Source organism: Aythya fuligula, chromosome 14 (genome assembly GCF_009819795.1).
Source record: "Aythya fuligula isolate bAytFul2 chromosome 14, bAytFul2.pri, whole genome shotgun sequence".
Taxonomy (NCBI): Eukaryota; Metazoa; Chordata; class Aves; order Anseriformes; family Anatidae; genus Aythya; species Aythya fuligula.
The window spans coordinates 13,967,671-13,983,686 of NC_045572.1; the positions used below are offsets into that span (position 1 = coordinate 13,967,671).

Sequence of the window (16,016 nt, forward strand, 5' to 3'; positions counted from 1 at the left end):
TTCATCTCGCCCCCACCGGAGCCCCTGGGGACGCTCAGCACCGCCCCACGCCCGGCATCTTCCCTCTTTAGGGCAGAAAATGTCCCCAGCACCGGTGTCCCCAGGGCTGAGCCCCGCTCGGAGCAGCACCCCCAGGCCGAGCAGAGGTGCTGACAGCCCCGCAGCGCCTCAGCAGAGCTATTTTCAGCTCCCGGGCAGTGCAGGACCCGCAGCCCCGACCCTTCATGGACAACCCAGCCCTGGTAGCGGGGTGAACTGGGGCATGGGGACACCGCCTGTCCCCCCCGGTGGGGCTGGGGGGCTCCTCAGCTCCCAGCTCCTCTCCTTGGGGGCAGGATGGAGGTGCCCCCCTTGAGCCGCCCACCCAAAATATCCCGCAGCAGCCGGGATGTGCAACACAGAAAGCAGCACGGAGAGTTTTGGGGGCTTGGTGTTGGGTGCATCCTGCATCTCTGGACTCGGACTGAAGCTGTCCCCATCCCCTAAAAGCCCCGGGCAGCGCAGGGCCCCCCAGGGCTGGTTCCTGGCACAGGGCTCCCCGCCAGCTCCGCATCCGAAATCTCCCATCCTCGGCTGGAGACCCCGGGACCCCCTCACCCCTTCTCTCAACCCCCTCCCCACTCCCTCTGTGCCCTCCCTGTCCCATGGGACACCCCACGGCTGTCCCCACGCCCTGCACGCCCCCCACCCACTGACCCAAATCTGGGACCTCACCCCCCTACCTGCCCAGGGGGGGCTCCTTGTGATACCGGGGCGATGCGCTCTGCCCGGGCTGGGGACGAGGACACAGCCACCAGCTTTTGGTGGCCCCAGCTGGCTCCGTGCGGCACCCGGGGCTCCGTGCTGCTCGCCCCGAGCCGTGCCGGGCTCCAGCCGGGGTGCCAAGGTCCCGGGGCAGGCCAGCAGTTATTTCTGGCTGAGAAAGGGGGAGGAGCAGGGTGAGCCCTTGGGGACCGCCGCGGTGTCACCCCGGCACCGAGTGGGGCTGATCCTTGGGGCGCAGGACGGTGTCACCAGCAGGAGGTGGCCGCACGTGTCCGAGCCCCTCGGGGCGGGTGGGAGGCAGGCAGGCGGTGGGATAAAGTGGGATTAGGTCCCTTTATTGCTGAGCTGGGTACACAACGGGGTGGCGAAGGCGGTGGTGGGGAAGGGCAGCTCCTGGGGGGGCGGAGGGGCAGGGAGCAGGGACGGGGTTGTCCCCACGGCGTGCCCCAGGGAAGGGATGGGGTGGCAGGGGGTCCCCTACCTGGGGCCGTGCCCCGATGGCCCACGCACGCTGCGTCCCCTGGGCATGGGGTCGCTGCCTTGGCACCTCCCAGCACCTCGGACTGGCTCCTGCTTTTGGGGGAAGCGCTGTGGGGGCCCGTTATTGCCCTCCCCGGGCTCTGCCACATAACCCTGCCCACCCTGATGCCCCCCTCCCCATCACCCTGCGCACCCACCCGCCAGCACCGTGCCCCCGAGCTCTGCCCCGTGCAGGGAGCTGGCTCCCATGGGACCCCCAAACTGTCCCTGGGACCCTCTCAGCGTCACCGCCTGCACCAAGACCTCCTCCAAACCCTCTGCAGCCCGTACCGCTGCCTTCTGACCCCCACAAACCCCCATCTCTGCAACCTCCATCCCTGCTGGGTCCCTCGGTCCCATAGGTTGGGGATGGGGTGAGCCTGGGGCTGGGGACAGGGACAGTGCTGGGGACAGGGACAGTGCTGGGGGTGGCGCTGGCCCTCTCTCAGCCCGGGCGCAGCGGGAGGTAACCTGCCCACGGTCCCCTCGGCACGGCAATAAATAACTTTGGCTCTCTTCGTCATCACTGGGGAGGAATTTGGGGGGGATTTGCGTGGAGATAGGGTCAAAAAGTTGAAAAAAAAGCAAGCAGGATTTGGGGACCGGGGGAATAAAACATGAATTTTCCTCCTCCAGATCTGGTTTTGCCTGAAACCAGCCGGGTCAGACCCTGCTGGGGGAGGGAGTCCCGGCCACGGCACACACCCGAGGGGCGCGCGGTGACCCCATGGGTGCCAGCGCTGCCGGGGCCACCCTGGGAAACCAGAGCTGGGGGGCGCCGGGCACAGGGGACACCCAGGGGCTGTGTCCCCCCCGCCAGCTGCCCCGCTCTCTGTGCTGACCACGCAGTCCTGCCCCGAAAGGTTAGGCTGGTAAAAATAGAGCCAGGCCATGGGACCGCGGGCAGGTGGGAGGCAGCTGACCCCGGCGGCACGCCGATGGGGACGGGGACGCTCCGCGCATCCCCAGCCCCTGCCCGTGCCTCTCCCTGCCCGGGGACCCCCTCGGGTGGCACTGCGGGGGGCTGGCGGTGCGGCGTGGCCGGGGCCGGCTGCTCTAGGAGGTGCAGGGGGCCCCCGAAGGCAGCCCCCCAGGTTTCAGCCGCAGGCTCCCGGTCCAGCCGTGGGGACACAGGTTGAAGCTGTGGATGCCCGGGCTCTTGGCCCCCGAGTCTTCGGAGTCGAGGGAGACGTCCGAGTCCGTCGGGGACCGGGAGCTGTAGCGCTTGGCTGGGGAGCGCGCGCCCACCACCGGCGATGGCAGCGGGCTCTTGGGGGTCGGGGACAGCCCGGCAGAGCCTGGGGACAGCAGGAGCCGGCGTCCCTCTGCCCAGGTGGCTCGGGACACCCCGGGGGAGGCACAGGAGCGGGGCCCGTCCACCCGGGGCGATGGCAGGGGGCTCTTGTAGCCGGGCGAGGGGCTGCCCGGTGCGGCCGGCACGCTGCAGGCGGAGGTGGCCACCTGCGGGGCCGGGGCTCTGCACCCCTCCGGCCGGGGGGATCGGGGCAAACCGGGCGACCCCATAAGCTGGGGGCTGGCGGCCGGCGGGGTGAAGGGCCGGGAGCCCTCCGTCCCCACGGCTTTGGGCGAGGAGCTCTTCCTGCGGGCAGCGTTGATGATGTTCCTGGCGAGCCGCGCTTGCATCTGCCGGCTGGCCCGGGGGTCGGCGTCCTGCCGCAGCGGGGACAGGGACCTCTCGCTCCACGGCGGGGATCTGGGGGGGCCCTCGTCCAGCTCGGGCACCGAGGCCGGGCTGGCCCAGCCGTCCAGGCTGCCCTGGCGCCGCGCAGATCGGGGCGTCCAGGTGGGTGAGGCGGGGAGGGACGTGCGCCTGTCCTGGAGGGGACAGAGAGCAGGTTAGCGGCCCCACCGGGGTGGGGAAGGGGGCAGAGCATGGGTGTTGGGGAAAAGGGGCGAGAAGCCAACAGGTCTGATGCCCCACTGTTATCACAGATCATTTTTGAAGCCCTGGAGAGTGAAGCAGAGCTGCAGGCAGGCGCGGGTACATGGGCGCATCCCCCTGCGCTGCAGTGCTGGGGCTGGGTTAAATCCCTGCAAGAAGGCTCCTGCACCTGCCTGGGTATTTGGGGCCATTAATTACCCCCCCCCCAAGGGTGTGCTTCATCATCCCTGCCCCAAATAGGAGCCAGGATCTGTCTCTATGTGCTGGTGGCACAGCACGGCGGGGCCAGAGCCCCCTGAGGTGCCAGGGGTCCGAGCCCCCGGTGCCGAGCACGGCGAGGCTGCACCGCCCCGCAGCTCCTCCCGAGGCAGCAGGAAAGAGAAGAGACAGTCTGACAGTGCACGAGAGTGTATTCAGAAAGAGGGGGGGAAAAAAAGGCAGGAGAAATAAAAGCACAGTCGAAAGGCAACTCTTTAATGCGGAGAGCAGCAGGAGAGAGGGGCTCACGGAGCTCGGCGCAGGCAGCCCCCCGTCCCCATCCCTGCCCTGGTTGATTTTTCCCCCTGCAGAGGCTGGGGCAGGCACGGGGCCAACATCCAGGCTGCGAGGAGGCCAGAATCTGGGTAAGGGGCACCTCTGCTCCCGGGGTGAGCCAGGAGCATCCTGCACATGCTGGCACAGCCGTGGGAACTGCCTGCAGACCGCCGGCACCGAGCCCTGCCCGTGCCCGTCCCTCGTCCCCCTGCTGCGCCCGCCTTGCTCAGCACCAGCCCCAGCAGCTCAGGGCCTCTGCCTGCTGCTCCCAGAGCTGGTGGCTCTCCTCGGCGGCGTGGGAGCAAAGAAGGAGAAGTCCCTAGAGAGCAGCAGGAGAGACAGGAGCAGGCACAGTGAGGCTTTGGTACGAGGAGGCTGGGAGTCGGAGGGGCTGGAAATGCAGGAGGCGAGAAAAGAGACGGAGGCAGAGCTGCGACGCTCCGGAAAGTTTCCAGGCAAGAGAAGAGAGGAAGCACCGGAGGCACTGCGGGGCGGCTGGGCTCCTGTCACCACCTGGGGGGCCCTGTGCTTTATGCCCCCGGCCCCTCTTGGCACAAACACGTGGCCCCCGGCGCACCGGGGGGCTCGGCACCGCATCCTCTTGCCCCCTGCACCGCCCTGGAAGCCGTTGAGCTACTTCTTTTTTTTCCTTTTTTCCCCCTTTTTTGGCTCGGTTCGGCCGTGAGCAATCGGAGAGGACTCGGCCGGCGGAGGGGAGCCCCCAAACCCTCTCCGTGGTCTCTCCGCCCCCGCTACTTGTAGTAAAAGGAAGGTTTCCACACCTGCGCCTCGATCCCCGCGTTCCTGGTGGAGTAGGAGGGCCGGGGCGCCTGGAAGCCCCCCTTCACTCGGCGGCATGGCGAGGCCAGCAGCAGCTCCGCTGAGGCTCCGGGAGCGGGGAGGCTGCTCGGAGGCAGGGGCAGAGCCCCGCTGGCACCGGGGAAGGGGCCGGAGGCCGCCCCGCCGGCAGGAGGCTGCCAAACAGGGGAAGGAGGCAACGGAGAGGCCGGGCAGGACGTTCGCTGCGGGCAGGGGTAGGCGTCGGGAAGGGAAGGTCTGGGCGGTGGCACGGCCCTCGGCGGAGCTTTGGATGGGGAGAGGATGAAGAGCGAAGGCTGGAGCTGGTAGGGCTGGTGCTTGGAGAGCTCCAGCTCCCTCTGGGACGCCTCGTTCTCCGCCAGGGTGTGGGCACCGCCGCCGTAAAGAGACGCCGGGGGGGTTTTGGAGGGCCTGCAGGGACTCTGCACGGGGTGCCTGGAGACCATGGGCGAGAGGCAGGCGGCGGCGTCGTACTTCCAGGAGGGAGGCAGGGACATGGTGGGCGACGGGGAGCGCAGCAGGTCGGGCTGGGAGGGAGCCTCGATGATGAACTTCTCCATGCGGGACTGCCTGCGGGCAAACAGCTCGGCCCCCTTCCCCCTGGCTTCGGTGAGGTTGTGGCTGGGCTGGGGCTTGGGTTTGGGCTGGATGCGGGGGGATTTGAGGCAGGACGACCACGCCGGGGCATCGTCGGCCGCTGCGAGGTGCTGCCCGCCCCTGGCCGCGCTGCTGGGGACGAAGTTGGAGGCTTCTGCCCCCAGGGCGAAGGGCTCGTCCTCGGCACCGGGCTCCCCGTGCTCCTTCTGCTTCTTCCTGCTGTCCGCGCTCTGCACCAAATCCAGCAGGTCGGGGTTGGGGCCCAGCTTCGGCTTCTCCACGAAGGTGAACATGGACTTCTTGTGGGCCCTGCGGGCCGCCGACTCCTCCAGGATGCCCGTTTTGGGCAGGGGGGGCACGGCCCCCGCCCCGTGCACGGGGCTCTGCAGCACCTTCTGCTCCACGGGGGGGTACAGGGCCGAGTAGGCGGGGGGCGAGCGGACCCTGCTGAGCGGCGGGGGGCTGCCCAGCGTCTCCGCGTAGGTGGGCGGCGGGGGCAGCTCGGTGGGGGCAGGGGGGGCTCTCTCGGGGGGCTGGCTTGGGACTCCCTCGGGACCCTGGCTCGGTGTGGCGGGCGTCTGGGTGCCGAACGGCCTGGCCGTGCGGTTCTTCACGGGCTTGGGCTTGGCCAGGGTGAGGTGAACCTCGTAGTACTGCCTGCTCCGAGCCCCGTTCTGCGCCTGCCCGGAGGGGGTGGCTGTCCCCACGGGTGAGCTGGCTGTCCCCAGGGGGGTGCTGGCCGTCCCCACGGGTGAGCTGGCTGTCCCCACGGGTGCGCTGGGCATCCCCATGGGCTCACTTGGCATCCCCATGGGCACGCTGGGTGACCCCATGGATGTGTTGGCCGTCCCCATGGGTGCGCTGGGCATCCCCATGGATGCATTGGCCATGCCTGTGGGCACGCTGGCTGTCCCCATGGGCACGCTGGCTGTCCCCATAGGTGAGTTTGCTGTCCCCATGGGTGTGTTTGACGTCCCCATGGGTGAGTTTGCCATCCCCATGGGTGTGCTGGCTGTCCCCACGGGCGCACTGGCTGTCCCCATGGGCACACTGGGCATCTCCACGGCTGCGTTGCCTGTCCCCAGGGTCACGCTGGCTGTCCCCACAGGCGTGTTCCCTGTCCCCACGGTCATGCTGGCTGTCCCCACGGGTGTGTTACCTGTCCCTATGGTAATGCTGCCTGTCCCCACGGGCGCACCGGCCACCTCGCCGTTCTTCTGCTCGGGGATGCGCACACTCTGTGGTGGAACAGGAGCAGCCACGCTGCCCCCCACGCCATCCTGCATCCCTCCAAGCCTCCCCGCCTCTCCCTCTGCCCTCTCCCTGTCGTGCAGCCCGTTGGTGGCGGCCGGTGCCATGTTCTCCTTCAGGTAGACGCTCAGCGGGACCTGCTGCGCGTCGGCAGGCTCCGGCGGCGTCCCCCCGGTGCCGTGCCCCTCGCCCTCCTCCATGGCTCCTTGCCGAGGCTCCGGGCTCAGCGGCAGCCCCGTGCCATGCCCCGCGCCGGTGCCGGTGAGCCCGTCGACGCGCTGCTTGCGGCGGTGGAAGAGCAGCACGCCCTTGGAGCTGGGGCCGGGCGCCGTGGTGAGCTGCGCCACGATCCTGCGGCTCCGCGCCTTCGCCTCCTTCAGCTCCTTCTCCGAGAGGCTGGAGCTGCGGGAGAGACCTGGGGAGAGAGCAGAGAGGGGGGGGGGGGTTAGCGGGGCTCGGCACCCCCTGCAGCACCCACGGCCCCTCCTCGAGGCCCCTCACCAACAGCAGAGGGAGGCGTGGGGCTGGGGTGGGAAGGGGGGACCCCGGTTTGGGGTAACGGGGGTCTCCCCCACCCAGCACAGCCCCTGCCCGAGGTGCTGGGCTGCAGCTCTGCAGGGCGGTGCATTCCCAAAGCCACCAAAGCGCGGGGGCACGCAGAGCCCTGCCCCACCTCCTAATTTCAGAGCCTTATTTCAGCTGGAACACGCTGCCTGCGGGAGCAGGGACTTGCTCCTGCTGGAAACAACCCCTGAAGCCCCGAAGACAGCCGCTGCCGGGCTGCCCTGGCCATTGCTCCCCCCGAACAAGGACAAGAGGAGCAGCGCGTCCCCGATCCCTGCCGGCCGCGGGACAGCTTATCTTGCAGGGCTCTGTGCGCCGATGGCAGTGACCGTATGGGAAAGGAATTTCTCCAAAGGCTTCGGGAGGTTTCAGGTTGCAGCTCGCAGGGTTTCAGCCCCCGGCTCCAACACACATGGGGCAGGGAAGGGGCCAGCATGTGTCCCCTCTCCCAAATCCCTGTGCACAGCCCCGTGCGGGCAGGAGAACGAACCCAACGGGGCAGCATCGTCCCCCAACACCTCTCCATGGGGCTGGTGGCCAGCCCAGGGCTTCTTGGTGCAGCAACACGAGATGGCAGCAGCCGACAGGAGCCGTGCACAGCCTGACCCCGTCCGACGCAGCCCGCAGCTCCGCGCCAGCCTCATTCCTTCGGAGCCCATAAAAGTGCTAAAAACAGCCGGCCGAGCGCCTGCTGAACCCGCTGAAAGCCCCCGTGAGAGCCGCCGGGCTTCGGGAGCGCTGGCCAAAAGGTCAGGGTGAAAGCCCTTCCCAGACACCGGGAGGATGTGGAGCTGCCGGGAAGGCATTTTCTCGGGGTGAGACATTTCCTACCAGCGCGCCCTGAAACGCCCGCGGCCGCGCACGTCTGCCCGGGCAGCCCCAGCCCCTCCGAGGCCACTGCCAGCTCCCACCCTACACATTTGGAGCTGTCTCCGCTGCAGTGGGGTCGGGGCAGCCCCCAGCCTCCTCTCCATGAGCTCCTTCCCCTGCTCGCCCTGTGCCCGGCAGCGCGGCCCCGTGCAGGGGCTGGAGGTGGGTGGCCGGGGCTGCCCGCCCCAAACCCAGCTCCTCTGGGCGCAGGCAGCGTCCACTCCCCTTTCCCTTCATGTGTTTTTCATTTTCTTGCCTTCTGTGCCGCTTGGGAGCCTTCCAGGATATTTTAAGCGGTGGTTCAGCCTACCAGCGAGAGAAGGGATGAGTGACTAAGCCAAATCCTTCCAGAGAGCTCGTGGGGAAGCGAGAAGGCTTCTCCGTGCTGGGCATCTCCTCTTCCTCGCCCTGCAGCCCTCCTGCCTTCCCCTGCCATCCTCACGGCTGGTCCCAGCCCCGGCACCCCTCAGGCGTGCAGGGTGGCCCCGCCACCTCCCAGCCTCGGTGTCCCCGTGCCGTGGCACCCATGGGTGGCACCTCTCCCTCCAGCCTAGGGCCCTTGCTGGCGGCTTCCCCACACCTCCAAAACATCCCCCAGAGCAGCACCCATCCCTCGCATGCCACGTCCTTATGGAGGCTCACAGCACTTTGACCTGCTGCTGGATGAAAGGAGCCCCAGGCTGGGCAGCTGCTGGGAAATGCCACATCTACGGGGTGCCAGGGGACTCCTGCAAGTCACCGAGCCCCGCAAGGAGCAGCACGCAGTGCCCGGCCACCAACCCCTTGAGCAGGGTGCAAATCCCTGCCCTTCATCTCAGTGCTCTGCAGAAACAGCTCAGCCCCCAGCCGGTGCGGAGGAAGGGGCTGGAGAGGAGGAGGAGGAGGAGGAAGAAGAGGAGGAGGAGGAGGAAGGAGCACCAAGCTTTCGGGCGGCCCCACAGCGGGTGGCTTTTAAGCCGGGCCAAGGGGAGAGGAGGGCGAGAAATGCCAGTGGAAACTCTCCTGGATGATGATCCCCGTCTGCAGCAGCGCTGCTGGCATCCCAAACCTCTCCCTCCTGCGGCCGGGCATTGTTTTAAGGCAACTTTTCTATTTGCCTTGGCGGCGGCACAGAGCGGGGAAGCGGCTTCCTCCGGCAGGCGGCGAGGCCGGGCTGGCTGGAGGGCGGCCAGCACCGCGGGTCCCGCTCCGCCGCGCGCCCTCCCCGTGTTTATCCACGGGGTGGTGGGGAGAAGGGGGCCGGGAAGCTGTTGGGAAACCGGCCGCAGGCTCCAGATGTCGGAGAATTTCGTGCCCCGACCCCAGCAGCCCGGCTCCCTTGGAGGCCGAGGCCGCCGAAGAAGCGCAGCTCCCCGCGGAGACGTTTGGGAGCCTCTCGGCCTCGCTGCTGCCTCTCAGCAGCAAGCAGGGGGGCCTCGGGGGTGTCCTTCATGTTGGAGGGATGACTCAGCCCTGGGGCAGAGATTTCCCACTTGGACCGGCTGCCGGCAGAGCCCCCGCACCCCCGTGCTGCCAAGCAGAGCCGGGATCTGCCCCCAGGATCTGCCCCCAGGATCCCACACGGACATGCCTGATCCGCCAGGATCTGCCCCCATGGACCAACCCCAAACCCCCAAGCAAATGCCAGGGGCCACCTCCTGCCTCCAGCCCGAGCTGCCCACCCCTGCAGCCCCTGCTCCTGGCTCCATCCTTCCCCGTGCAGACAGACAGACAGACAGAGCTCCAGGTGCCACAAACATCCCGGTGCCGCGAGGAGGGGCGTGGGGCTGCAGGGAGCCCCGGGCAGCTTGGAGAGGAGGTGAAAGCAAAACCCCGTGCAGCCAAGGGCATCCGAGGTTCGCACGGTGCTGGGAACAGGCTTCCGGCCACGCACGGGAGCCTGGCCCAAAGCTCGTGTCCGCAGGGTGAGTGGCTCTCAGCGCGCTCTTCCCCTCTCCCTTCCTTCCTTCCCACGCCGCTCACCGGCTCGCCAGCGCTGCCTCTCAGGAAGGAAACGTCTCCCAACCCCAAATGTCCCCGCTCCTTCCACGAACAATGAACCCAGCTCTGCCAACACTCCGGGGACACCCCCGAGCCCCGCGCTGCTGGGATGCCGGGGCAGGAGGTGAGGTGCTCCCTGGCACGTGTGAGCACCTTGAGCATCATTTCAGCACCGAGCTCTTCATCTGGGGCCGGCACGGCCCCTAACTCTGTCCATATTCCTACCTAGGTATTTGTCCCAAGCTCTCCAGCCGCCCCAGGACTGAGTTCCAGCAGCAGCCCCAAAGCCCCGGGCTTCCCAGCCTCTCCCCGAGCTGTCAGGCGCCCCGCACCAACACTCTGCTCTCTCCCGCAGTGAGGGTGATGAGGGCGATGAAAGGCATTTTTGTTGTTCCCCCTTCCTGGCCAGATGGGAATAGAAAAATCCTTCTGGCTCAGCTTTCCGCGCAAAGGATGGGGCCCCCCTCGCCGGGCTACTGGGGAGCATCTGAAAGGCATCCAGCAAAGGCTGGGGTTGCCATCCGACCCCAAATGATGCTGGAGGACGTCTCACACCCAAACGCAGCCTGTCCTGCCCTAACATCAACCCCCAGAGCTGGAATGAGGCGAGGAGCTGGCCCCGGATTGCCAGGCAGGGAGATGCCCCAGGCCCAAGTGCGATGTACTCAGCTCCACCGTGCTGTGAACGAGCCCCAAAGCAGGGAATTACGCAGCAATCTTGGGAAGAAAAGCGGTGATTTTGGGGCTGTCACCTGCCAGGGCCGGGCAGCCACGAGCACCGGGTGTGAGACGTCCTCGCAGGGAGAAGCCACGAGGTACCCGAGGGGAAACGTGAAACCTGGGGCCCTGCTGGCACCTGACACATCCACGTGGGCTCTGACCTGCTCCTGGCCGGGGTGCTCGGCCGCCCCAACACCACGGCGCCTTGGCCAGCCCGAAAAAACCCAGCCACGGCCAGGTGGTGCTGGGGAGGGGGCACCCCGTGTGTCCACCCCACTGCTGAGGGCTTTGGACACCGTGGAAATTAAGCAGGTTTTGGGGCAGGGAAGCCAGCTGGCCTCCTGCCCCAACTACAGCTGTGCAGGGCGCGCAGACCGCTCGCATGAAGCCTGCTTTTCCCTCCAGCTCCCAGTTATCCCAAATAATCTGCTGCTAGGAAAACAAGAAGGGTAGCACCAGCAGGCAGTCTGGCTAGCTGGGAACAATTAACATGCACGGATAAAAATACGACAATTTTCTGCCTCGTTCCCAGCTTCCAGCCCTCCCATAGCCTGGATATAACAACTCCATCAGGTTTTTTACCCGTGCTGGCCCTGGCAGACCCCGAGACCCCCTGTTCGGGTGGTGGGAGCAGCCCTGAGCTGCCTGGCAGGGCGCAGAGCGCGGGGCCTCTCCTCGCGGGTGCCTCTGCCAGCGACAGGATCTGGCACAGCGAGAAAATTCGATTCGCTTGCAAGTTTTCCCTGCGCTCAGCTCGCGAGGGCTTTGCTGGATTTGGAGCTCTCTGCCTCCCCGCTGCCCCGCGCTGCTCCTGGCTCGCAGCCGTGCCCCGGCTTTGCCCAGCCCTCAGCACCCAAACTCGCCCCGATTCTGCCTGAAATCGCCCCGAAGTCTCCAAGCAGCGAGTCCTGGGGCTCCCATCTCCCAGCGGAGGGGAAAAAGGGGATGGGTTGGGGTTTCTTGCTTTTTTTTTTTTAGGGCACAGCAGCCGAGGGGATGCAGCGGGCAGCACCAGCCCTGCTCGCATCCGCGCTGGGGAAGGAGAGGCTGCTGCTGGCACAGACGTGGAGCCAGCATTTCCCCCGGCCGGCCAAAATGAAGCTGTCAGCTCTCCCAAAAGAGGCTGGAGCGGGGCTGCCCTGCCACCCATCCATCCATCCATCCACCCCCCCGCAGCGGCAGGGCCAGGGGCATCCCGTGGGCACCCCGTGGGCACCCCATGGGCACCCCATGGGCACCCCATGGGCACCCCGTCCGTGTCCTTCCCCGTGCCCGCCGCACCCCGGGGGCACACAGGGGGGGGCTCCTTCCCATGCAGACCAAACCACGCAGCCCTCCTCACCCCGCTGCGCCCCCCGGACCCCCACACCCCCTTCTGCACCCCCAAACCCCCGCGCCCCGCCGTGCGCCCCCAAATCCCCGCACCCCCCCGTGCGCCCCCCGTGCGCCCCTCATAACCCCGGTCCCTATCCCAGCCCCCCCGACCCCCTGCCCTCCTGCTCGCTTCCCCCGTGTCCCCCCCGCCCGATTCCCGTCCCCCCCCGTCCCCGGGGCAGCCTCTGCCTGCCGCCCCCCCCCTACCCGCGGTGCCGGTGCCGGTGCCGCCGCCCGACTGCACCGGGGGAGGAGGCGGCGGGCAGGAAAGTTGCGGCAGCTCCGCCCTCGGAGAGGGCCCGGGGGGGGGGCGGCGGGCGGGGGCCGGGCGGATCGGGGCTGCCGTGGGTCCCTCCGGCCCTGCCCGTGCCCGTCCCGGTGCAACGGAGCGGCTCGGCTCGGGTGGGGGGGGAGCAAACCCGACGGGACGGGACGGGAGGGGATGGGGATGGGGATGGGGACCCCGCTCCCGGTGCCCTGATGCCACCCTGGCACCCCCCCGGGACACCCGGCCCTGCTCGTCCCATCCCGCTGGGTCTGCCCTGAGCCCCCCGGGGGGGGAGAGAGCGGCCAGAGCATCCCATCGATCCCCCCCTGAGCATCCCCTGATGCCCTGAGCATCCCCTTACCCAATTTGAGCACCCCTTTAATGCCCTGCGCACCCCCTTTCCCCTGCCCCTGGCCCCCCCAAGTACCCCCAGTGTCACCACCTGGGGACCTGCTCCCCACCTCCGCTGCCGGGGGGATGCTCGGCGCCACCCCACGCACCAAACCCTGCCCCGCAGGATGAGCTCCTGGCCTTATTTATTTATTTTTTTTGCCTTTCTAATTTCCTTTCTTCCTGCCGGTCTTTGCTTTTTTATTTATTTATTTTTTTTTTTTGGTGTGCTTTTCTGGTTTTTGAGGGAGCCTGGCGCTAGCCTGGCAGCCCCCGGGGAGCGAACCCTTCTGGTGATTTGCACAGCAGACGGAGAAACCAGTCCTGCCTCTGCGGCTCCCAGCCCGAGCCTCGAGCCGGGGCTCCCCGTGCTCCCCAAAAGCTGCCGACCTGCCGGGTGGCTCTGCACAGCTCGGGGGCTCCCCTGCACGAATTTTGGGTGGGGATGGGTGCAAAGAGCCACCAGACAAGGGGAAAAGGAGCAAAGCCGGCGCCTCCTGACACCCCCCGGGGATGCTCTTGCCAACGGAGCCACCTGCTTGGTGCCCTGCCCCTCACGGACATGCAGGGTTAGGGGGTTTTTTTGGGGGGGTTTGGGGGAAGCCCCGGTGCTGCTGCCAGGGCTGGGGACCCTCGGTGCCATCCTGCCTGGAAAAAATGACGGCGGCACCGGCGGTGATCTCAGGCGGAGGAGGAGGAGGAGGAAGCGGGGCAGACGCGCTCTTTCCAACAAACCTGCTGAGTTACTTGAAAATTCCAGCCTGGCAGCGGGACTGCTGGATCGCAGCTCGGGCTGGGAACACGCTGAGCCCGGACAGGGGCAGGCCTGACCTTTTCGGCTGCGTATCGACCGTCCCGAGCAGGGGGAGGACCGGGAGGGCTGGCTGGGGCTGCCCCCTCTGCGCACCCGGCCCCGAAATGCCGCGGGCGCATTTAGCAGGAGCGGGGACGAGGTTCCCATCATTAAGCCCCCGTCCCGTCCCCGGGGTGCTGCCTTTGAGGGCTTGGGGCACCCGAAAGGAGGGAGGCGAGGGGATGGATTGGGGAAATCTGGCTCATTTTGAGCCCCTCTGAGTGAAGGGGGAGAGGTTGGTGCCATCCCTCCCCGGGTTCGGGGGCTGCTTGGGGAAAACAACCCCCCCCCCCCCGGGCCCAATTCCCAGCGGGATGGGGACACACCTGCCCCAGCAGCTGAGGTAACAGCTGCTCGGGAGAGAAATAGGCAGAGGGCTGGAAGCAGGGCTTAAAAATGGGCCTGCAGGAGGGCGGGGGGGACCCTGCCGGAGCATCTCCCCCGGGAGCATCTCCCCGGGGACACGAGAGGGGCTGCGGCCGGAGCAGGAACCCCCCCGCTGCCTCCCCCTGCTCCCGGGGGAAGCCGCAGATTCCTGTAGGGTTTTGAGGCCACGGAGATCATCCCAAAATGAGCCCGTGGCAGGGCTCAGCGGGGAGGCTGGGAGCTCAGATCCCAGTTTTTTTTGGGGGGAGGAGGGCAGAGGGTGGCAGGAGGGGGTTTTGCTTACTCGCTTTCCTCGGCTCGCTGGCGGGGTTGATGAGGACTCTCTTGATCTTCACCACCCTCCACTCCTGGCTGGGGTCAGCCGTGGGGCTGGCGGCTGTGGGGAGCAGCTCCGGGGCAGAGTCGGGGGATTTTTGGGGGGCTGCGGGCTCGGCCCCCACGGCCGGGCTGCCTCCGGTGAGTTCGGGGTCTGGGACATCACCACTGACCCCATGGGGCTCCCTGCTGCTTGTTTGCCCTGCCAGCAGCCCCGTGTGCCCCTCTGGCATCCTGCCGGCCGCCTTCACTGCTTTTGGGAGCGGTGCTCAGCGACCCCTCAAGCCCCCAAAGAGCCAGGGCGCTGCTCATAGTCCGAGGGCTGCTCGGGATGCAGGGGGAGCGTGGGGGGCTCAAGGCGATGGCCACGCATCAGCCCCTCGCTCCCCTGCTGCACCCAGGGGTGTTCCTCTCCCAAATCTGGTGTCCGGCTCTGGGGTGTGCTCCGGGATCCCAGCCGAGGAGCTGTCTTCAGGGGGTGTCACCCAGGGTTTTTTTTTTTTTGCAGGAGTTTTTCTCTTCCAGCCAGGCACAGCAGCGGCGTCCCAGGACCTGTGTGAAGGGAAGGGGAGCGCTGAGTGCCTGCACCGAGCTCCTCTGCCCTCACACCCCAACCTGGGCTCCAGCCCCAGGGCGAGGAAGCCCCCCCCCCGGGATGCCGATGCTCCCTGAGACGTGGAGGTGCCCCTATTCCACCCCACAGCCCCGTGTCACCACACCGGGAGGCGAAATGCTCACACCCAGGGCGCTTTTGGGCCGGGGTCTGCCCAGGCAGGAGTTTTTGGAGAGGAAGGGCTCCGGCCTGCTGCCTGCCCAAGCTCCGCGGCAGCCCTGGCTCCGTCTCCATCCTGCTGCAGAGCGCGGCTCCCCGCTAACAAAGCCGGGCTGTGTTTAACCATTGAGTGACTCACGGCTCCGGGACAAGCAAGGGCAGAGCCGCTTCCCTCTCCTCCCGCTCAGCACCAGCACGGCTGGGGCACGGCCTGGCTCCGGGGACAGGATACGCGGGGAAATTCCTCTGCCCTGAGTCCCCGGCGCAGCCACCCCGCAGCAGAGCAGGAGGGAAGGGAGGTGCTGCCCGCCCGACCCCAAATCCGCCCCAAAACGCTGCCGGGGTTTTCAGCCCCACGAGCATCCCGCGGCTCCCTCCGGGGCGCGCGGCCTGTCTGGGGGACTCTGCCTGCTCCTGGCGAGGTTGGTTTGGAAAAAGAAAGGGAAAAAAATAAAAATAATAATTAAAAAAAAAAAAAAGGCAGGCCATTTTGAAAGCAGGCAGCGAAAGCTTGGCTGCGAGGATTTCAACCAGGCTCTCGGGCATTTCCCAAGCGAAACGCTGCATTTTTTGGAAAATGCCCAAAGGAAATCTTCTGTCACTTCTGCAATCCTTCCCCCTGCCTTGCTCGGCCGGCGAGGGCTCAACACGGATTTGCAAAGAGATCCTGGGGGGGTGGGGGGGTAGATTTCAGCGTTTCTCTTCCAAAAAAAAAGGGATCTCACCCTGCTCTTTCTGCAATTCGGGGCCCCGGTAGTTGCGGAGAGCCACCACGTCCACCAATATGGGTAGGGAGAGCACCCACCCGTGCCAAATTGGGGCCGGGGAGGCGTTTTGGGGTGCCCCTGTAGGGCAGCAGGGGATGCTCAGCCCGGCAGGCAGCAGAGGGGGGGGCTGCGGTGCTCCTAGGGAATGTGTGAGCTGTGAAACGGAGCCAAGGGAAGGAAGAGTAAAAAAAAATAAATCTATCTATATCCCCAAATTCACCAAGTGCTGAAATCTGGTGGCAGGAAGACCTCTTGCTCTCCGCTATCTGTCCCTGCCCACTCGCTGGGGTCTGACGAGCAGCCCCCCCCCCCCCACCCGCCTCTCTCGCAGCCTGCTCCCCCCCCTCCCTCCCCAAATTGAGAAGGGA

At 67.0% G+C, this 16,016-nt stretch overlaps 1 protein-coding gene across 1 annotated transcript; it reads right to left on the reverse strand.

Moving 5' to 3' along the window:
• Positions 1-2,340: 2,340 nt before the first annotated feature.
• SYNPO (synaptopodin) lies at positions 2,341-14,342 on the reverse strand. Its single transcript, XM_032197157.1, has 3 exons — positions 14,078-14,342; positions 4,504-6,803; positions 2,341-3,120 (listed from the first exon to the last, which is right to left on the reverse strand). Exons 1-3 carry the CDS (start codon positions 14,340-14,342, stop codon positions 2,341-2,343), a joined length of 3,345 nt encoding a protein of 1,114 aa, XP_032053048.1.
• Positions 14,343-16,016: the final 1,674 nt, after the last annotated feature.